The sequence below is a fragment of the Ahaetulla prasina genome, chromosome 2 (assembly GCF_028640845.1).
Source record: "Ahaetulla prasina isolate Xishuangbanna chromosome 2, ASM2864084v1, whole genome shotgun sequence".
Classification (NCBI taxonomy): Eukaryota; Metazoa; Chordata; class Lepidosauria; order Squamata; family Colubridae; genus Ahaetulla; species Ahaetulla prasina.
The window spans coordinates 280,655,280-280,678,601 of record NC_080540.1 but is presented as its reverse complement, the minus strand read 5'-3'; the positions used below and the strand labels follow the sequence as shown (position 1 = coordinate 280,678,601).

Genomic DNA, 23,322 nt, shown 5'->3' with positions numbered 1-23,322 from the left:
ACATAATATTGGCCAGGTTTTAGATTTATACAACTTTTAGTTCTCTTCCAACACATTTTGTATGTTTACATTAATATATTTTTTCCTTTTCTCATTTTTGTTTTCTTTCCTTTATTTATGTTGTATATCTAATCTTACCCTTCACCCTGAATTCTAATCATTTATCAACTTTCCTCTTTTCCCCCATCTTTCTCATTACTCCCTCTAAATTAAATTCTTTATTTTCAAATCAATCGTTATCAAAATCAATACTTGTAAAATTTTATATATACTACTTATCAAACATTAAAATCATATATTTGCAATTCAAAACAATTCATATAATATTCAATTTTATACATTTATAACTTTATAATAAACCATAATCAAAAAAGAAAAAAATAGTTAATCTAATTAGTGTTTTTTCAAAGCATGGCCCAAAACACTTTCAGGGAACTGCAAAATCAAAATTATCAGCTCAGCTTATGTTGAAAAAGTAATACAATATTAAAATCACATCAAAAAAATCATGAGAAGCAGTTGCAGCAGCAAATGTGTCAATTGCAATTTTTACTAGGGTAAATACAGGTAGTCCTTTGGGCTTACAATAGAGCCCCCATTTTTTGTTGCTGAGTGATAATTTGTTGAGTGAATTTTGCCCTATTTTACGAACTTTCCTGCCACCGTTGTTAAGTGAATCAGTGCAGTTGTTAAATTAGTAACATGGTTGTTAAGTGAATCTGGCTTCTGCATTGACTTTGCTTGTGAGAAGGTCTCAAAAGTTGACCATGTCATCCCAGGACACCAACCGTCATAAATATGAGTCACTTGCCAAGCTGAATTGTGAAATGCTGCAACAGTCATAAGTGAAAAATAATCCTCTCACTTTTTTCAGTGCAGTTGTAACTTTGAATGTTCACTAAATGAACTGTTGTAAATTGAGGACTACCTATATTTATAAAAATAATCTATAGACAAAAGTATTTTGGGGTCCTCCTATTTTTAAAAGTGGGAAGGGTTCCTGAGAGGAAAAAGAATGTAAGAAACGCTGGCTTCAATCAAATCAAACTACTTTATAAACCTGGCCCTTTCATTTAGCCAAGCCAATTCCACATGCCCCCAGGAAAATATTCACCATCTTAATTTATAATTACAGTGTTTTTATTTCCAGAAGATGATTCTAGATATAAAAAATAAACTGGGTAGCCTGGATTTGCAGCTTATATTTGCTGCCTGTCCTCAGGCAGATAAATATTTTGGATGAGTGTTACTCGCTGTAAAATTCAATATTTGGCAGTAAAATAGTTTAAGCCAAGCAAAATTTGTTTTTACAAAGAATGTGCTATAGCAATATTTGTGTGCCTGTCAATGTGCCCTTTAAGTGGCAGAAAACACCTTTTTTTTCCGGTTTCTTTGCCATGTATTAGATGGCCTAGACCTGTGATGGCAAACCTATCCCACAGGTGGCACAGAGTCCTCTCTGCGGGCACATGAGCCTTGGCGCCAGCTCTGCTCTGCCGCGCATGCGCACGTGCCTCCCTCCTGCCAGTTGATTTTTGGGTCTCTGCCGTGCATGCATGGGGGGCGGGGCGCATGCAGGAGACGTGTGCGCACGCATGGGCAGGGTGCATGCAGGGGCGGGGCACATGGGATTTGCACGCACATTGCATTATGGGTGTGTGTGCGCGTGCATGCGTGCGCTTTTGGCACTAAGCACCGAAAAGGTTAGCCATCACTGGCCTAGACATTGGTATTTGAAGATAGATTTTTTTAGCATATTTCAGACCATTGGATACAGATAGTCTTCAACTTATAACCATGATTGAGCCTAGAATTACAATCATAAGTTGTTGCAGTCTTTAAGCAGGTCATCATGTGACTGACCGGATTTCATAACATTTTTTGCAGCAGTCATTAAGCAAACCTTCAGTCGTTAAGTAACCATCATCGTTGTTAGGCAAACCCATTGCCTGCACATTCATCTACAATATCTGGGAGCTGTTGAAGTTGAGATATGCTAGTTCATGTTATAAACGAAAGTAACAAAAATGCTTAGTATAATTTCAATAATGCAAATTTATCATCTAAAGATCAGGTGTAGATATGTTCATATTAAGCTATAATCACGCAACTTTAGAAGATAAACAGTCACTAAGTGACTGGTTGTAAAATTCTGACACATTCATCTACAATATCTGGGAGCTGTTGAAGTTGAGATATGCTAGTTCATGTTATAAACGAAAGTAACAAAAATGCTTAGTATAATTTCAATAATGCAAATTTATCATCTAAAGATCAGGTGTAGATATGTTCATATTAAGCTATAATCATGCAACTTTAGAAGATAAAGTCATTACAAATAATATTAAATCATTGTGTTTTGTAAGATTTGGGATCAAGGATGCGTGAATACCAATTATGGAGGAGATTGAGATAGAATATTTACAGCATTATTTGAGCATTGAGCCTCCATTCAAGCTAGGATGTATGACACTTTCTTCCTACTAAGTTTGCACACCTTGTGGGGAATTAACGAGAGGAATCATGGAATCAGTGGGACAAAATTGAACATTCAAATGTAGATTTATAAGCAAGCAACTTTTAAAAATGATGAAAGCTAGGGAGTCCTGATCAAAACACTGGAAGCAAAATTTGGGGGAAAAAAGAAAAGGAAGAATGTGAGAAGATAGTATGGAGAAGAAAACTTCCTAGTGGTCAGAGGAACACCACATAGGACGTGATGGCGGATCTGTGGCACGCAGAGCCATTTTTCCAGGCACGCGAGCTGTCGCCCAAGTCACCTGCAGCAGCGCATGCGCATGCACCCCAGCTGGTGTTCGGGCCGCTGGGGTGCATGCGTGCAATTCAGGGGACCCAACTGGTCTTTGGAGTTCTCCTGTACATGAATGCATGTTTGCGCATGCACGTGTGTTTGCGCATGTGCATGAGAGTACTGTTGCGCAGCATGCATATGCGCAGACGCCATTTGCGCATGTGCATTGTACATGCAAAAACCATGTGCATGCGCAGATGGTGCGGATTGCGCGTGCAGTTTAGGGGGAGCCATGCGAAACCTGCACGCATGCACAGATGGTGTGGTTGCGCAGGGGAGTATATTGCATGGACTGCATTATTGTTTGTTTGTTTTTTTGAGTTGTCTCCCACAGCCAAATTCTCACCCTTCCGCTCTTTATTTCTAAAGATCATTTTTTAAAAATCCAGTCTAAAGTACAGAACTGTAGTGTTTTTCTTTTGATGCGCAAAATACTTATTCAAAATGGTGTTTAATTACCAAGTCTTCTGTACAGAATAACCAGATGCTTGAAACACAGTTCTAATAACAAAAGGCAAAAGGCATTCATAGTAAGAACAGGAGTCAGAATATATTATCAGTAAATGACGATGAGATTAAAACTACGTTTTGAAAGCATGCCATCATCTTGCTAATATACTTTTAAAAGTTTACACACCTCTTTGGTGCATTCCAAACAAGGCTTCATTTTTTAAATGACATCTACTACAGATTGCAACTCCTACTAAGTCTAAAGTATTCAATGTACCAATGTATTGTATATTTAATGCTTTTAAAAGACTAAATCTTGCAGAAATATATAGTCTACCAGCTTCAAAAAGACTATACTTTGTTACTCTGCCAATGAGTAATTTACCAAAATCTAAGTCAGCTTGTTTCTTAAACATACTTTCACACAGGGTGAAAATAAAAATCAGTCCTAAAATTGATATATTTATTTTTCAAAGATACAGAAGTGAAAATTAGCAAATCATTGCAAATCTTCAGCCAAGGCAAAATGTACCCAAAACATGGTACACATCATTTTCCACAGAATACACACACAAACACACAAACATGCACATTTTGAGATTGTTACATCTGTTTGAAGCCAACCAATTCAAGTTTACCTAGTTTAAACACGTTCAAAAATTTAAATTTAACCAAAAGTTAAAAATCTCACCGTTGTTTGTTTGGTATTTTAAGAGTTGTTTGCTAACAATAATCAAGATTCACTGAATTAATCTGGAAAGCTTTTGCTTTTTTCATAAAGCCGTCTGAAAAAATGCAGCTAGTCTTCTTCCAATGTTTCCCTCTGTTTTTATATATATATATATATATAATTTTATTTTTTACTGACAATCGGGACCAGAATTTCTGGATTTTATTGCCCTTTTTTGCAATGGTTGTTAAGCAAATCATTGCAGTTTTTAAGTGAATCACGCAGTTGTTAAGCAAATCCAGCTTCCCTCATTGACTTCGCTTGCCAGAACTGGCTGGGAAGGTTGTAAATGGCTATCATGTGACTATATACTGGTTGTCTGGCACCCAAATTTTGATCACATAACCAAGGATGCTGCAAGAGTCCTAAGTGTAAATCCCATTTTTCTCTGCCATTGTGGCTTCAAACACTCACTAAGTGTTTGAGCCTCTGGTGGCTCAGACTGCTAAGACAGTCTGTTATTAACACAGCTGCTTGCAATTACTGCAGGTTCAAGTCCCACCAGGCCCAAGGTTGACTCAGCCTTCCATCCTTTATAAGGTAGGTAAAATGAGGACCCAGATTGTTGGGGGCAATAAGTTGACTTTGTATATAATATACAAATGGATGAAGACTATTGCTTGACATAGTGTAAGCCGCCCTGAGTCTTCGGAGAAGGGCGGGATATAAATGCAAATAAAAAAAAAGTGAATGGTTGTAGGTCGAGGACTACCTATATTTTTGTATTTAAAAATACAGGAGCTTCCAAATTCACACGTGGCTCACTAACACAGTGACATCCCGTTTGAATGTTTTGTACATGCAACATTCACTAGCGCCCAAGATCAGATGAAAATTGCTGGTTTAGAATGGAAAAAGAAAAGGCTACAATCATCATTCTATTAAATTACCAGGAACAGGCGTTTGGTAACTATTCAGTATCCATCAGCAAGGAGGGAAGAATGTGCGGTGAGATGCAAAATGTCATTAAAAGGGCATAATATAAATTCAGGCCTAACTTCTTACCATGTTTCATAGTTAACAACATACTGGTGTCAAGACAAATCCTGGGATTTTAGTACAGGTAGTCCTCGACTTACGACCACAATTGAGCCCAAAATTTCAGTTGCTAAGTGAGACATTTGTTAAGTTTTGCCCCATTTTACGACCTTTCTCGACACCGTTGTTAAGTGAATCTGGTTTGCCCGTTGACTTTGCTTGTCTGAAGGTCGCAAAAGGTGGTCACATGACCCCGGGACACTGATATAAATACGCGTCAATGGCCAACTATTCGAATTTTGATCATGTGACTGAAGATGCTTCAAGAGTCATAAGTGTGAAAAATGGTCATAAGTCACTTGTTTTCACTGATGTTATAACTTCGAATGGTCACTAAACGAACTGTTGTAAGTCGAGGGCTACCTATGCGTTCCTATGAGGATCCAAAGAGCAGGGAAACCAAGTAGTGACGTTGTACTGCATTTCCAGTGAGTGGATCTACTTGGTTTCAAAAAGAAGGAACCCAGCAAAAGTGGAAAAGCGTTGGTGGTCTCCATGCAGTGCCCCATTGCCCATCCGCAGCCACACTTCGTCTCCTTTGGCGAGTTTAAGCACTGCGCTGTTGCTTGACGAGTCTGATTTTCCTTTGGATTCGTAGCTAAGAGCAAAGGTACAGAAGGTAAACTGGTTTGTTCTTCATATTTTAAGCTTTGTTCCAATCCCTAAAGCAGGGGTGAAATCCAGCAGGTTCTGACAGGTTCTGGAGAACCGGTAGTGGAAATTTTGAGCAGTTTGGAGAACCGGCAAATGCCATCTCCGGCTGGCCCCAGAGTGGGGTGGTAATGGAAATTTTGCAATATCCTTTCCCCAAGAGTGGGGAGGGAGTGGGGAGGGAATGGGGATTTTGCAGTATCCTTCCCCTGCCACGCCCACCAAGCCACGCCCACAGAACTGGTAGTAAAAAAAAATTGGATTTCACCACTGCCCTAAAGGTAGTCCCCACTTAGCAGTTGCCTTATTTAGAGACCGTTTCCTGTTACGACTGTTAAAAAAATAACTGCAACCAATTCTTGCATTTACGACCTTCTGGGGAATGTAAAGTGAAAAAAGCTGAAGCAAGATAATAAACACAGTCACAGTTTCACTTAATGACTCTTTTGCTTAACAACCAAGTTCCTGATCCCAATTACATGAGGACTACCTTTAATGCCAAAAGACAGTTGAGTTGCAGCAGGGATGCTATTCAGCAGGTTCTGACAGGTTCTGGAGAATCGGTAGTGGAAATTTTGAGTAGTTTGGAGAACTGGCAAATACCACCTCTGGCTGACCCCAGAGTGGGGTGGGAATGGAGATTTTGCAATATCCTTCCCCCAGGAGTGGGGAGGGAATGGGGATTTTGCAGTATTCTTCCCCTGGAGTGAAGTGGGAATGGAGATTTTGTAGTATCCTTCCCCTGCCACGCCCACCAAGCCACACCCACCAAGCCACACAACACCCACCAAGCCACGCCCACAGAACCGGTAGTAAAAAAAAAAAATGAATTCCACCACTTGGTTGCAGGGAGGTGGGGAGGAAGATTTAACAAAGGGAAATTGATGAATAAGGAAATTAAAAAATATTGTAATTATGAATTATTTGCAAATCACCTGTTTCTGTACAGCTAGCTCTCAATTTAAGAAAGGAATTGAGCCAGGAATTAGGGTTGTAGGTCATGCTGTTAAGCAGATCATCATGTGACCGCACCTTCTATTGTAAAGTAAATGCTGCAATCATTAAATGACCCCATTGCAATGGCCATTTTGTGCCAGAAACTGGAACTAAATACCTGTTTCTGAGGGGGAAATTATAAATCACGGCCACATGACCATGGGATGCTGCAAATACCTGTAAATGCAAGCCGGTTGATGAGCACCCAAAAGGTAATCACATGATCGGGGTGGGTGGGGACAGTTGGAATTTCAAATCCAGCTCATAAGTGCCCTTTTCAGGTTCCATTGTAACTCCAGTCGCTAAGCAATTAGTCATAAATCAAGGAGTATCTGTACCCCTTTGCAGGTCTAAAGCAGCAGATTGACAATTTCAGCCTAGGCAGTAGTAATTAATGGTTCCAACTTCATCTAAAGATGAATACAATCAACCTACTTACCTGACAACACCTATTTTAGAAAACGTGCAGTTTTATATCACGCAAGATGAATTCTTCATAAAATCTATTACTGGTCATTTTTCCAACTTAGTGCTCCTAATTCTTAGTCAGGTCATCTATGCTAAGGGATAGCAGCATTCCCTAGTGGTTTGTCCTCATATCCGTAACCTATTTCTTTGGAGGTCTTAGGGCAGCGATCCCTAACCTTTCTACCACAGTGGCCCAGCACGTGTGTGTGTGTGTGTGTGTGTGTGTGTGTGTGTGTGAATGGCAGGCACTTGTGCCGGCACACAGCTCCATTGGTGGGTGGGTGCAAATGGAGGATCACATGTGAGCAGAAGGTACTTGCGCTCACACACAAAGATCCACTTGCACAAATGGAGCTGTTGTGTCTCGTCCGATCTCACCACAGCCGGGGCCTTCTTATCTGCTTCCGAACACGGAGGAATGTCCTAGTATGCCTCCCGGCCCCAGCCCTGGCTCCATGCCCAGACAGGCTGAAGAGGAGGAAGTATCTCCAGCCCCCAGCTCTGGCTCCATGCCCAGGCAAACGGAGCAACTAGATCCCTCCCCCTCCTCCACAGCATGTGAGCCTGAGAGAGGTCAATTGCCAACAGCTGCAGACTGGAGTGACCCTCGCGTCAGAAGACTTGATAGGCGGAGGCAACAGAAGGAAGGGAGGGGCAGGCCTGGATAAGTGCTGAGTCATGGAGCCACACCCCATGGCCTATATAAAGGACCTGCTTTCTGGCATTCTCTGAGTCAGGCAAAGTCTAAACATATCTTGCTGAAGTCACTTTCTGGTCTCCTGCCTGCCCTGAGGACTTTGCTAGGACTTTGGCAGAGCTGCAGAGGCACGCCTGATTCGGATTTCCCTGACCCGGCCGTCTGCGGAGGAGTGGGACACGACAGGAGCATCACACAGGAGCGCAAGCAAAGGCAATATTCAGCAGGTTCTGACCAGTAAAAATCAAATAAATAAATAAATAAATAAAACCAGCAAATACCACCTCTGATTGGCTCCGTCCCCATCTATTCTCTGCCTCCAGAGTCCCAGCTGATCAGGAGGAAATGGGGATTTTGCAGTAACCTTCCCCTGGAGTGGGGAGGGAATGAAGATTTTACAGTATCCTTCCCCTGCCACGCCCACCAAGCCATGCCCACAGAACCAGTAGTAAAAAAAAAATGAATCCCACCCTTGAGTGCAAGGGCCCACCACTCACGCGAGTGGCCCAGTTTCAAGCAGGCTGCCACCTGGTAGTAGTGCCATGGCCCAGGAGTTAGGAACCCCTGTCTTAGGGACTGAAGCTGAGACCCTTGAAAGGCGTCTCATGTGCTCTACCCCTGGGTTTCAGTTCCTGTCCCAAATTTATTTCACATATTTGTAAGCCCCAAATGCACCCCACCCACCTGAATAAGCTGAAGACTGTGTTGCCATTATGCATCAAGTACACATAGACTTCTTCGACATCTTCATGCTTCATCATATTGAAGGAGAAGAAATACACCCCTAGAAGGGAAGAGAAAAAAATATATAGTACAATTCAGTGGTGAAATCTAAATTTCTTTCCTACTGATCCTGTGGGTGTGGCTTGGTGGGCATGGCTTGGTGGGGGTCATGTAACTGGGGGGCGTGACTATGTGACTGGGGGATCAAAAGACAGAAACTCATTAACAACGTCCTGCTTGAGCAGGGTTGGACTAGATGACCTCCAGGTCCCTTCCAGCCCTGGATTATCCTCTAAAGCTTTATCTAGGGCCAGATTTGTAGTCCTTCCTTCCTCTCCTTTTTCCTCCCTCCCTCCCTCCCTCCCTCCCTCCTTCCTTCCTTCCTTCCTTCCCTCCTTCCTTCCTTCCTTCCCTCCCTCCCTCCCCCCTCTCTCTCAAACGAACCCCCCAACCCCCATTTTTTGCCTACAGCCCCCATTTTTTGCCTAGCAGGCTTCCGCTTTTTTACCTTTTAAAAAATGCTTTTAAAAGAAAAAAAAAGCCTCTGACGATCAGGCACCTCAACTGGGATCATCAGAGCCTTGTTTTAACCCTTTAAAAGCATTTTTAACAACCTCTTTGGCCGAAGAGGTTGTTAAAAAAATGCTTTTAAAAGTTAAAAAAAAAAGGCTCTGACAATCGCATGGCTCAGCTGGGCATGTGGGGAGAGCAGGGAATTTTGCTACCGGTTCTCCGAACCACCCGCTGCCATTGCTACCGGATCACAGGGATGCTGCAAGGGCCATAAGTGTGGGGAAACGGTCATAAATCACTTTTTCTGTACCACTGTAGCTTCAAACGGTCACTAAATGAACTGTTGTAAATCGAGGACTACCTGTACACATATTCAGAACTAATCCTTACCAAATATAATAAGAATCCTTCTAAACTTAAGAGTGTACACGTTTATCCACAATTGTTAAGAATTCATTTGTCTTCTTGTCCAACATGAATATCCACACTTGCAAAATATTTTGTTTCATCCCTGAAACAATCCAAGATGATGTAAACTGCTCCTTAAGCTTAGAATCTATTTTGGTACCTTAAAAGACTATCATTATTTTTTTAATGCCAGTCTGGCACAATTTTTAAGCTCTTGTAAGCTCCACAAATTTTCCATAAATTGAAGATGTGGGGAAAGGAGAGGTATAAAAACATGGATAAGTTATTGTGACTGACAGATCTTATTTCCAGTCTACTATTAAGTTTACCAATGAACGGGGACATATTGAAAGAACAGTGATTAATACAGGCACGCTGTTTAATTTATTTTAGTGTGGTAAAAGCAATAATAGGGGACGCGGTGGCTCAGGGGCTAGGACGTTGAGCTTGTTGATCGAAAGGTCGGCAGCTCAGCGGTTCGAATCCCTAGTGCTGCCGTGTAGCGGGGTGAGCTCCCGTTACTTGTCCCAGCTTCTGCCAACCTAGCAGTTTCAAAAGCATGTAAAAATGCAAGTAGAAAAATAGGGGCCACCTTTGGTGGGAAGGTAACAGCGTTCTGTGCGCCTTTGATGTTGAGTCATGCCGGCCACATGACCACGGAGACGTCTTCGGACAGTGCTGGCTCTTCGACTTTGAAACAAAGATGAGCACCGCCCCCTAGAGTCGGCAATGACTAGCACGTATGTGTGAGGGGAACCTTTACCTTTACCTTTAAAAGCAATAATAGCTTAACTAGGTTGCCTTTAAAAAGTTTTAGGAAGAATATTTCTATTTTCTGAGTTTCCAAAATCTAATTTTTGGACTGTTTACAGCTTCTGTTTTGATATTGTCTTGAGCTTGTTATTAGTTGTTAGAAGCTAATAAAACAACTTAATATACTTAGCAGCTAGGTTCTTGTACTGATCAGGTTTTTCTACAGATGTTTTGCCCAGCATTTCATTGAAGCTTTGCTAACATGCAAAGAACCTGATTGATAATTCGTTACTGATCTGTTGAAGCCTGGAGAATCAGATTACTGAATATGTACAGCAAATTTGAGTTACTTCTATTCCAAGAAATCCATAAAAACTTTTCCAGAATGTACTCAAGAAATTATGAATGTGTACCACCTGCATTACTCTATTGTATTACCATGGTATTGTCCTAATTCAATGTTGTTTTATTTCTTCATTGTAAACTGCTAGGAATGCATACAGAGTATAGCAGTATATATTGTAAGGGACAGAGATAAATACATTTGCAAAAATCAAATATTGGCTTTTTTATTGTCTTTATTAATTTTCAATTATTTCCTGTTGAAATTTTATAGCAATAGCACTTAGACTTATATACCGCTTCACAGTGCTTTACAGTCCTCTCTAAGCGGTTTACAGAGTCAGTATATTTCCCACGAAAATCTGGGTTCTCATTTTACCGACCTCAGAAGGATGGAAGGCTGAGTCAGCCTTGAGCTTGACTGAGCTTAACTCAGTCTGAGTGAGACCCGAACTGCTGAACTGCTGGCAGCTGGCAATTAGCAGAAGTAGCCTGCAGTACTACCTTCTAACCACTGCACCACCACGGCTCATAGGCAATTTAGACAAAAACATTTCTCGGTTGTAAGTTACATTCATGCAAATTGCCTACGCAAGAATAATAAAGGAAAAAACTTCCATTTTTTTAAAAAGGGTCCAAACAGAATTTGTTGTCCTTTTTTTATAGAATCTGGCAGGATACATCCTTTCTGATCAAGCAATCACAATTAAAAAGTTAGGTGGCGCAGTGGTTAGAGTGCAGTACTGCAGGCTACTTCAGCTGACTACTAGCTGCAGTTCGGCATTTCAAATCTCACTAGCTCAAGGTTGACTCAGCCTTCCATCCTTCCAAAGTGGGTAAAATGAGGACCCAGATTGTCGGGGGCAATAGGCTGATTCTGTAAATCACTTAGATAGGGCTGTAAAGCACTGTGAAGCCGTATATAAATCTAAGTGCTATTGCTATGGACATCACAACTCAATCAATTAAGGAGACATCTTTAGAAAACATCAGAATATTATCTTTGTGCTTGATCCAAAGTAAAACACATCAGTCTGAAGCTTCAAGGGGAAAAAATTCTGCTGGATTGCATCAAGAATGTCCAAGGCAAATTATTGTTTCTTTTGCACAAAATTTACACCAAATATATTATCTGCTGTACTCACCATTCACTGGAGCTCCAAATCGTCCAGTCATTACATCAAAGAAATTGCCAACATTGGTTTCCACGCTACTGAAGATTATTCCGCTGTTCTGATTACTAAAGTGGGTGGCCATTGAAGCCATAAATGCAACCTAAGAGAAATAGAGTTAGCATTTGAAAAACAGGAGAAAGGCAGATTGGAAGACATGGTTGAAAGCAATCAATTCTGCATTAACTTCTTCCCCAGTTTAGCTGGGGAAGGAGGAAAGGGGAGGGAGAAAGAGAGATAAACTTTAATTTCCTAAATGCATCACTAGGATCTGGGACAGCACTTAGCCAACCTGACTAACAACACTGCCATTGATTTATGCATGAACAGAGAACCACTCATATGAAGAAAGAAAAACATCTAGAACAGGGATGTCAAACTCAATTTCATTGAGGTCGCATCAGGATTGTATTTGACCTCGGAGGGTGAGTGTGTGTGGGGGGGGTCATGGTAGGTGTGGCCGGGCGCTCCTGCAGCACTCTGCTGGCTGAAAACGGTCCATGCAGAGGCCTCCGCAAGGCCCATTTTCAGCCAGCAGAGTGCTGCAGGTGGGCGGGGAGGCCGAAAACAGGCCCATTTTGGCCAGCAGAGGCACTGTGGGCTGGTCCTTTGATATTTCCAGGCCAGCCCCGTAGGCTAGATTTAAGTACCCCATGGACCGAATTCGGCACCCCTGATTTAGATGGACATCTAAAAAACAGCTCCATTTAAGATTACTGTATAGTTTAACATAGCAGCTGAGTTGGTGGACTTGACTTCATGCCATTTCAGCCACAAGAAGTGAGATCTGTCAGATTGGCCCCAGGATGGAGGAAAAAGAGAAGGAGTCTTACTTACAGGTTTACTTTGGCTTGCAAAATAAATTAAAGTGTGCACCAACAGTGATAACAGGGGTGTCCAGAATGTTCAGTTAGTCCTTGACTTATAACCATAATGGAGTCTACAATTTCACTCATGTCTTGACGACCACAAAGTGGGTAAACCTTAATGTTGTGCAATGATCATTAAGCAAATGCCGTGGGTGTTAAGTAAAGTAGACACGCCAGGTATACTCCTGGTTCGCCCGTCTTGTCAGAACTGCCGCAAAGAGCTGACCCAGCCCACCCACCCCCCAAATCCTCTATATCATAGCCAGGTAAGCATGAGCCACAGTGGCGCAGTGGTTAGAGTGCAGTACTGCAGGCTACTTCTGCTAACTGCAATTTGGCAGTTCGAATCTCACCAGTTTGAAGGTTGACTCGGCCTTCCATCCTTCTGAGGTGGGTATAATGAGGACCCAAATTGTTGGGGGGCAATACAGGGGTGAAATCTAAAAATTTTCCCTATCGGTTCTGTGGGCGTGGCTTAATTGGTGGGTGTGGCCAATAACAATAAATAATAAAAATAATAAACAAAGTATACAAAACAATAAGTGGTACCAAAAACCATCTTTCACACTTTACACACACACAGTGCAACACAACACAACATAACTGACACGCACACACAAAATGCCACATACAGCTTTGTGAGATTTTGTGTGTTTGTGTAGTTAGACTGAAACACTACAGAAACATACCAAATCTCAGAAAGCTGCACAAATATTTTATTTTATTATTTTATTTATATTTTTTAGATCAGGGGTCTCCAACCTTAGTAACTTTAAGGTTTGTGGACTTCAATTCCCAGAGTTCCTCAGCCAGCAAAGCCAGCCAGCATTAGTTGCTTGCTGAGGAAATAGATTAGCTAGCAACTGATTCTGTCTGGTGCTGAAAGTGAAATTGCTCCTTTCGAGCTGGGAAAGCCATGTGTTAGATCAGTAATCAGGTAAGTGCCTTAGAATCTCTTAAAAGGAAGTTTTCTACTTGTAGAAAACATGTTTTTTAAGGTTCTGCTGATGAGGAACTCAGGTGAGATCGCTAGAGGAGCCTTTAAATTATTTTTTTTAAGTTTAAAGGCTCTGCCGATCTCAGCTGAGGGGTGGCATCCTCAAAGGCTTTTTTTTACTTTTAAAGGCATGTTTTCGGCTGAAGAAAAACTGCTTTTAAAAGTAAAAAAAAAAAACCTCTGCTGATGGTGCGGCTCAGCAGAGGCAGGGGGGTTGGGGCTCGGGATTTTTGCCACCAGTTTTCCGAACCAGCAGCCACCATTGCTACCGGATTGGGCAAGCCGGTTCAAACCGGGAGCATTTCACCCCTGGGGCAATATTCTGACTCTGTAAACTGCTTAGAGAGGGGCTGTAAAGCACTGGAAAGAAGTATATAAGTCTAAGTACTATTGCTATTGCTAAACAAACAAACACATACATAAATTTATGGAATTGCAACAGGCAGTCACTTTTGGAAAAATCATGCCGTCATGAAAATTAGGGGGAAATTACCTGAAGCTCTGTTGGGATGCCAGGATAACCTTTTTCTCCTTTATGTCCTTGAGGGCCTCGCTCGCCCCTGGGTCCCAAGTCCCCCTTGTCTCCTTTGTCACCTTTCGATCCTTCTGTGCCAGGTAATCCATTATTCCCATTGTTCCCATGGTTTCCTTAGGGCAGTCAATCAATAGATTCCTCGGTGAAATGCAAGCTTTAAAAGACTCCATGCAAGGTTTTCTTTTCATTTTTAATCTAGACTTCTTTAGGCAAAATTTGATTTAACCTTTCTTATTCTGGTATCCTCTAGATATATATTCTATTACAGCACCCATCTTTCCTAACCACCAATGACCGGGGAAGATAGAAATTATAGTTCAATACATTACCTTGTAAATGACCTCCACCCCATTAAAGACCTTGGAGTTTTCATATCAAATGATCTAAGTGCCAAAGCTCACTGCAACTACATCGCAAAAAAGGCTTTAAGAGTTATAAATTTAATCTTGCGTAGCTTCTTCTCCAGAAACACTACACTACTAACCAGAGCATATAGAATAGAATAGAATAGAATAGAATAGAATAGAATAGAATAGAATAGAATAGAATAGAATTTTTATAGGCCAAGTGTGATTGGACACAAGGAATTTGTCTTGGTGCATATGCTCTCAGTGTACATAAAAGAAAAGATACCTTCATCAAGGTACAACATTTACAACACAAATGATGGTCAATATATCAATATAAATCATAAGGATTGCCAGCAATAAAGTTACAGTCATACAGTCATAAGTGGAAAGAGATTGGTGATGGGAATGATGAGAAGATTAATAGTAGTGCAGATTTAGTAAGTAGTTTGACAGTGTTGAGGGAATTAATTGTTTAGCAGAGTGATGGCCTTTGGGAAAAAACTGTTCTTGTGTCTAGTTGTTCTGGTGTGCAGTGCTCTATAGCGTCGTTTTGAGGGTAGGAGTTGAAACAGTTTATGTCCTGGATGTGAGGGATCTGTAAATATTTTCACGGCCCTCTTCTTGATTCATGCAGTATACAAGTCCTCAATGGAAGACAGGTTGGTAGCAATTATTTTTTCTGCAGTTCTAATTATCCTCTGAAGTCTGTGTCTTTCTTGTTGGGTTGCAGAACTGAACCAGACAGTTATAGAGGTGCAAATGAAAGACTCAATAATTCCTCTGTAGAACTGAATCAGCAGCTCCTTGGGCAGTTTGAGCTTACTGAGTTGGCGCAGAAAGAACATATAAAACATTTGCTAGACCAATTCTTGAATACAGCTCGCTTGCCTGGAACCCATACCTCATTTAAGACATTAATACAATTGAGCATGTCCAGAAATATTTTACAAGAAGAGTTCTCCACTCCTCTGATTACAACAAAATACCTTATGCCACCAGACTTGAAATGCTGGGTTTAGAAAATTTAGAACTCCGCCGCCTTCGACATGACCTGAGTTTAACTCATAGAATCATCTGTTACAACGTCCTTCCTGTTGAAGACTACTTCAGCTTCAATCACAACAATACACGAGCACACAATAGATTTAAGCTTAATGTGAACTGCTCCAATCTTGATTGCAGAAAATATGACTTCAGTAACAGAATGGCCTGGAATGCACTACCAAACTCTGTTGTCTCTTCCCAAAATCTCAAAGCTTTAACCAAAAACTATCTACTATTGACCTCACCCCATTCCTAAGAGGTCTGTAAGGGGCGTGCATAAGAGCACCAACGTGCCTACTGTTCCTATCCTAATGTTCCCTTTGATTGTATCCAAATTCATATAGTTATTACATACTTATGATTATATTTATGCTTATATATAATAATAATAATAATAATAATAATAATAATAATAATAATAATAATAATATATCGTATAGTTATTTCATGCTTATGTTTATATATACTGTTGTGACAAATAAATAAATAAATAAAAATAAATAAAACATCTGGAGCACTAGTAAGTATTGAGATCCGGATATACTTTCTAAAATAGTAGGAAAAAGGGCAGGGGTAGATAAGAAGCAACTTGGTAGGAGCTGGATGTTTGAACATACTGGTTGGGGAATTCTCGGAGTCGAAGTTCACACAGTTTAATATTGCCAAGGTTGAAAAACAGTGGGGATCCCCCTCAAAATTAAGAGTATTTTGAGAAGCAAAACTATATTGACGAACAGATAATAATGATGGCTTTCTTAGACAATAGGGGAATTTCCTTCATTTCTGTCCTAGGGTTTTTTTTCTACATATAGCATTGACTTAGCTTGTTGCAAGTCAGCTGAGAAGATGTAGGAGAGGAGCAGACAGAGCCTGGGGGCAGAGTCAAGCAAGTAATCAGCCTAGAACAGAGGTCTGCAACCTTAAACACTCAAAGAGTCATTTGGACCCGTTTCCCACAGAAAAGAAAACACCGGGAGCCACAAAACCCTTGCCGTGCATAACTATTTCTTGAGCGGTCACAAAACTAACATAAGGGCCTCTGGTGGCTCAGCAGACTAAGTCAGTTTGTTATTAACACAGCTGCTTGCAATCACTGCGAGTTCAAGTCCCACCAGGCCCAAGGTTGACTCAGCCTTCCATCCTTTATAAGGTAGGTAAAATGAGGACCCAGATTGTTGGGGGCAATAAAAGTTGACTTTGTATATAATATACAAATGGATGAAGCCGTACGGGTCTGGATGGGGAGAAACAGACTCAGACTCAATCCATCCAAGACGGAGTGGCTGTGGATGCCGGCACCCCGGTACAGTCAGCTGCAACTGCGGCTGACTGTTGGGGGCGAGTCATTGGCCCCAACAGAAAGGGTGCACAACTTGGGCATTCTCCTGGATGGACAGCTGTCGTTTGAAGATCAGTTGGCGGCCGTCTCCAGGAGAGCCTTTTACCAGGTTCGCCTGGTGCGCCAATTGCGCCCCTTTCTTGACCGGGATGCCTTATGCACAGTCACTCATGCTCTCGTCACTTCTCGTCTGGATTATTGCAATGCTCTCTACATGGGGCTACCCCTGAAGTGCACTCAGAGGCTCCAGTTAGTCCAGAATGCAGCTGCGTGGGTGGTTGAGGGAGCCACACGTTGCTCCCGGGTAACACCGCTCCTGCGCAGTCTGCACTGGCTACCTGTGGTCTTTCGGGTGCGCTTCAAGGTGTTGGTTACCACCTTTAAAGCGCTCCATGGCTTAGGGCCCGGGTACTTACGGGACCGCCTGCTGTTACCTTATGCCTCCCACCGACCCGTACGCTCACACAGAGAGGGTCTTCTCAGGGTGCCGTCCACCAAACAATGTCGGCTGGCGGCCCCCAGGGGAAGGGCCTTCTCTGTTGGAGCACCCACCCTCTGGAACGAACTTCCCCCCGGTTTACGCCAATTACCTGACCTTCGGACCTTTCGCCGTGAATTGAAAACATACCTGTTTATCCAAGCGGGACTGGCTTGATTTTTAAATTTTCAAATTTCTGGTTTTTTAATAATTTTAGATTGGGGTATTTTAGTATAGGTCAATTTGACGGTTTTAATTTTCGGCCATCTTTGAATATGTATTTTAATTGTTGTTTTAATTTTGTATATTATTGTTTTAATCTGGCTGTACACCGTCCTGAGTCCTTCGGGAGAAGGGCGGTATAAAAATCTAAATAAACTAAACTGAACTAAACTAAACGATTGCTTAACACAGTGTAAGCCGCCCTGAGTCTTCGGAGAAGGGCGGGATATAAATTCAAATTAAAAAAAAAATGTAGTTGAATTAAATGTTCTGTTTTCTTCTGAAACTTTTCTTTTCTTGGATTTATCCATGATTGGCCTATTGGAGGTTGAAAAGCTCAATAAATTGTGTGCCGGCAGGTGTCACACATTGGCGGTTGTGATGCATATATTTTGAGCAACAGGAAACCGCAGCGGAGGGGTGAAAGAGCCACATGTGGCTCCAGAGCCAAAAGTTGCTGACCCCTTGCCTAGAATCATTACATTCCCACAAAAGGTCTAAGTCCAACCCCTCTTGAATTCCTCTGACTCTTATGTAGCACCAATTTAATACTGGCCATTAGTCGACTGATTCTTGTGTATAGGCATGAGCAAAAAAATTATCTTAATTGAAACTTAATGGGAGATCCCCATTCTTCATGCCTGAAAGTCACAAATGGTGATCACGTGAACCCGGGATACTCCAACCATTAAAAATACATGCCGATTATCTGGTGCCTAAATTTTGACAATGTGATTGTGGGGATGTTGCTACAGTTATAAGTGCGAGGACCAATCCTAAGTAACTTTTTTCAGTGCTGTTGTAACTTACATCTTTGTAATGTAATAAATATGTTGCAACTTATTTAAAGTTGTATAATAGCCACAGAACTAAGTTTTCTTCATTTGTCTGTCACATTAAAGTACCTAATTAATTGCTGTAGTTGATGAATTACGTCAGTATCTTTCAAAGAACATTTTCATGTTTTTTAACTTAATACACTACATCATTTTATTCCATTTTATTCTCCTCATGCCTTGTCATTTGCGGATCTATGGTATGAAACAAGAAATCCATAGAATTTATGGGCATTGCTATTCATTTAAATGAAATCTAACCTTGCATTTTGGTTAATGCAGTTACAGTTTAGCTGTATAATAAATTGTCTTCACTTTGAGTAAATTTATTGTTATTTGAACCTGTCGTCCTCCAAAGCTTCTTATAAAAACATTTTATTCAGCTCAGAAAAGAATTATTAGAAGGGCTACAATGAACTATTGCAAAAGCGAAGCTGTCACGGCTACCTATATTAACATCAAGGCACTGCTTAGCCTTAGGAGAACATTCTGATCTCTTTCCCACTATCTCAGTGGTATTAAATTACAATATGGATCCTCAGATGTTTGGAGGGTTGGTAGGTCATCGGAGTTTTGAGAATAAACTGAGAGCACTCTTGCAAAACGATACATGGGGAGTTTGCTGTTTGCGAAATTTTATTTATTTATTTATTTATTTACATTTATATCCCGCCCTTCTCCGAAGACTCAGGGTGGCTTACAGTGTGTAAGGCAATAGTCTCATTCTATTTGTATATTTACAAAGTCAACTTATTGCCCCCCCAACAATCTGGGTCCTCATTTTACCTACCTTATAAAGGATGGAAGGCTGAGTCAACCTTGGACCTGGTGGGACTAGAACCTGCAGTAATTGCAGGCAGCTGTGTTTTAATAACAGGCTTCTTACAGCCTGAGCCACACCGCGGCCCCTGACATGGACAATTTAAGCAATTACAAAATAGTGTTTTACAAGCATGGCTGTTGCCATCCATTCTATCTCCCACTTCCTTTTGGCTGCTGATGGGCAAAATGACGTCGTCAACCATTATTCGGCATTTTGCACTGAAGCACATTGGTTTCACAATGTTTTAAGATTTAATTTTTAGAAGGCCAAATGTTGACAGGACCAAGGAAGCTCAGCTAATGGCAAGGTACGCAGGGAGACTGTCCAATCTCTTATTAAAAACTTCCAGTGCTGCAGCACGCACAACTTCTGGAGGAAAGTTGTACCACTGATAAATTGTTCTGTCAGGAAATTTCTGCTTAGTTCTAGGTTGCTTCTGTCCTTGATTAGTTTCCATCCATTGCTTCTTGTTCTACCTTCAGGTACTTTGGAGAATAGCTTGACCTCCTCTCCTTTGTGGCAACCCCTGAGATATAGGAACACTGCTATCATGTCACCCCTAGATTTTCTTTTCATTAAACCAGACATTCATTCATTCATTTATTTGGATTTGTCAAACAAAAATGAGAACAAGAATAAGAGAATAAAAATACAATGACAGGGACGATAGGCACATTAGTGCATTTATGCACGCCCCCTCTACTGACCACTTAAGTGTGAAGTAAGGTCCATGGAAGTCAATCTGTACCTAACATACCGAGTTCCTGCAACCATTCTTCATATATTTTAGCCTCCGGTCCCCTAATCATCTTTGTTGCTCTTCTCTACACTCTTTCTAGAGTCTCAACATCATTTGATTCAAGAGACTGAAGGAATAAGCCAAGAGGAAAGGAGCAGGATAAGGAATGCCACTATAGTATTCCAGATGCCACAGAAACCAAGCAACCCCTTCAAGTGTTCATCATTATACAATTGCTTTCTAATTATTTACCTGGGATTCCAGCAGGTCCTGGAAGTCCAGGTGGGCCTTGATAACCTCGAAATCCAAAATCTCCCCGGCAGCCGCATTCCGGTGGGCTTTGAGGCCCACTCTGTGGTGTCTGTAAACACATCGGTCAAAGACAATTTATAGGATATCGCAGTTACGGCATATATTAATATAGGTAGTCCTCAACTTACAACTACAATTGGGAGCCGAATTCTCATTGCAAAGCAAGGTGGTTATTAAGCAAGTCGTGCCTGATTTTACAGCCTTTTTTGCCATGGTCACAAAGCAAATCACTGCAGTTGCTAAGTGAAGCATGTGATCATTAAGTGAATCCTGCTTTCCTCGTTGACTTTGCTTGTCAGAAGTCAACTGGGAAGATTGTAATGGTGATCACGTGATCCCAGGACTCTGCAATCACCATGCTGGTTGCCAAGAGCCCAAATTCTGATCATGTGCCTACAGGGACGTTGTGATGGTCATAAGTGCAACGAAGTGTGTATGTAAGTCGCTTCTTTTCAGCACCTTTGCAACTTTGAATGGTTACTAAACCAAATGGTTGTAAGTCAAGGACTACCTGTAACAGATTATCTGCAGCAATAGACCCCATTCCTGACGAAGCTTCTTGGATGAGAAGCGAAACATCTTCAAAGAAAAAAAACAGAAAGTCCAGGGCCCTCTTGAAAAAAAAGCACCTTTGGGGCCCCATTCCTTCGTTGTTGCATAAAGAGGTGATTCCATCTCTGCAGTGCTTCTTTTTTCTATAAACTTGCTATCTGGCGATAAATAAAAGGCTTTCTTTCAGGGCCATCAATAGCAAGCCAGGGTGTCTCTTAATGACATATAGAGAGAAATGTTGGTGGCTTGCAGCTGAAAAACAAGGCATGGCAAAGATTGGATCAAACAAATAACATATTAAATCTGCTGTCCTATTTTAATTAAAAGGCAGCTCCAGCCAACAGCAGAATGCTTCAGAGCAGGGGTCTCAAACCTTGGAACTTGGAACTCCTCCCAGAGGAGTTAAAGTCCACAAGTCTTAAAGTTCCCATGGTTGGAGACCCCTGCTTCAGAGAACAGTATGCACATGCAATTGAGTATAACTTAAGTCAGACTGTTTATAGTGCGACTACTATTTTGAGACAACCCAGGAGCAAAATACAGTACACAAAGGTTTTGTCATTACAAAAAGTGTTTTATATACAAGTCATATATATATATCTACATATACACATACATACATATACATGCTAAGCAAAGCCAGGCACATATCAGTCAAGCAAGCAATCTTCAACTCTACACAGAGAGAACTACAATGGAGCTAGAACATGATACACGAGGAGAGAGAGAGAGAGACACCCTCTAATGGCCTCCTTTATAAAGGCAGGGTCTTAAAGGGCAATAACCCTGCTGACTCATCCTCAGTCTTAAAGAGCTGGTCAGCTTTAAATCATCATAGCCCTGACAACTTATTCCTTCTTATTTTCTTAGGAAGAAACCCCAGGCAAATTCCATTCTCCATCCATTAAGGGGAAAAATAGAACTATATCATAGAATATAGTTCTATATTTTGGGCTGCAAAAATATAGACAATATCTAAATGGCAGCAAAAAGACTGCATGTGGACTTCTGTTTTTTTGCAGCCCAGATATGGTAGCTTTAATTAAAGAACGGGCCTGGCACAATTGCTTTCACAGTTAGGCCACCTCACAGAGTATCTACAGGGTATGGTCCACAAAGTCAAGATGTTGGCCCTAATGTATGTCTGTATGCTCTCTACATGGGGCTCCCCTTGAAGAGCATCAGGAGGCTCCAACTGGTCCAGAATGCGGCTGCGCGGGTAATAGAAGGGGCATCGCGATGCCCCCATATAACACCTCTCCTGCGTAGTTGCCGGTGGTCTTCCGGGTGCAATTCAAGGTGTTGGTTATCACTTTTAAAGCACTCCATGGCACAGGACTGGGTTACTTACGGGACTGCCAACTGCCACTTATAGCCTCCCATCGGCCTGTGCACTCCCATAAGGAGGGTCTCCTCAGGGTGCCGTCAGTCAAACAATGTCAACTGGCGGCCCCCAGGGGGAGGGCCTTCTCTGTGGGGGCTCCAGCCCTATGGAATGAGTTGCCTCTGGGGTTGCGGCAACTCCCCAACCTCCGGTCTTTTAAACGCGAGCTCAAGACCTTTTTATTCCACCGTGCGGGGCTAGCTTGATGAAATTTTTAAGTGGGGTTTTAGGATGGTTTTACTTTCGTTTTAAATCTATCTGGCCATTTTATAATCAGTTTTTTAATACGTTTTTAATTTTTGTTTATGTTTATGTTGTTTTAATTGACTGTAAAACGCCCTGAGTCCTTCGGGAGAAGGGCGGTATAAAAATCTAATAAATAAATAAATAATAAATAAATAAATAAATAAAGTTAAGAGTTTGCGACTGCTTAGCTATTATTAACTGAGCTTAAAGCACTACAGTAGGTACTGAATACCGACTACCACAAGTGCAATGTCATTCCAATTGAAAACTCCTTTTCTGCCAAGAAAAGCATTAGTTTAAACACGGAAACAATTCAAAATCAGTACAAGAAAAGTACTTTGCCTATCTCTTCATACTCTTTAATATAATACATCGTCTTCACTTTGGGTAAAGAACTATGTTATTTGAACCTGTTGCCCTCCAAAACTTCTTATACAAACATTTTATTCAGCACAGAAAATAATTATTAGAAGGGCTATAATAAACTAAAAAGTGAGGGACACGGTGGCTCAGTGGCTAAGACGCTGAGCTTGTTGATCGAAAGGTCGGCAATTCAGCGGTTCAAATCCCTAGTGCCACGTAACGGGGTGAGCTCCCATTACATGTCCCAGCTTCTGCCAACCTAGCAGTTTGAAAGCACGTAAAAAAATAGGGACCACCTTTGGTGGGAAAGTAACAGAGCACCTTTGGCGTTTAGTCATGCCAGCCACATGACCACGGAGACGTCTTTGGACAGTGCTGGCTCTTTGGCTTTGAAACGCAGATGAGCACCATCCCCTAGAGTTGGGAATGACTAGCACATATGTGTGAGGGGAACCTTCACCTTTACTTTAATGTACTAAA

The 23,322-nt window shown here is 41.4% G+C and overlaps 1 protein-coding gene across 4 annotated transcripts in view; it reads right to left on the bottom strand.

Annotated features, from left to right (window-relative positions):
* Positions 1 to 2,051: 2,051 nt before the first annotated feature.
* Positions 2,052 to 23,322, bottom strand: part of C1QTNF3 (C1q and TNF related 3) — a 110,155-nt gene continuing 88,884 nt past the window's right edge. For all 4 annotated transcript variants that reach the window (XM_058170178.1, XM_058170180.1, XM_058170177.1 and 1 more), the window contains 5 exons: positions 20,238 to 20,346; positions 14,113 to 14,267; positions 11,727 to 11,856; positions 8,527 to 8,626; positions 2,052 to 5,628 (listed from right to left, as the gene is read on the bottom strand). In XM_058170178.1, coding sequence (XP_058026161.1) covers positions 5,469 to 5,628; positions 8,527 to 8,626; positions 11,727 to 11,856; positions 14,113 to 14,267; positions 20,238 to 20,346 — 654 coding nt within the window. In that variant the 3' untranslated portion in view covers positions 2,052 to 5,468. The remainder of the gene's footprint in view (positions 5,629 to 8,526; positions 8,627 to 11,726; positions 11,857 to 14,112; positions 14,268 to 20,237; positions 20,347 to 23,322) is intronic.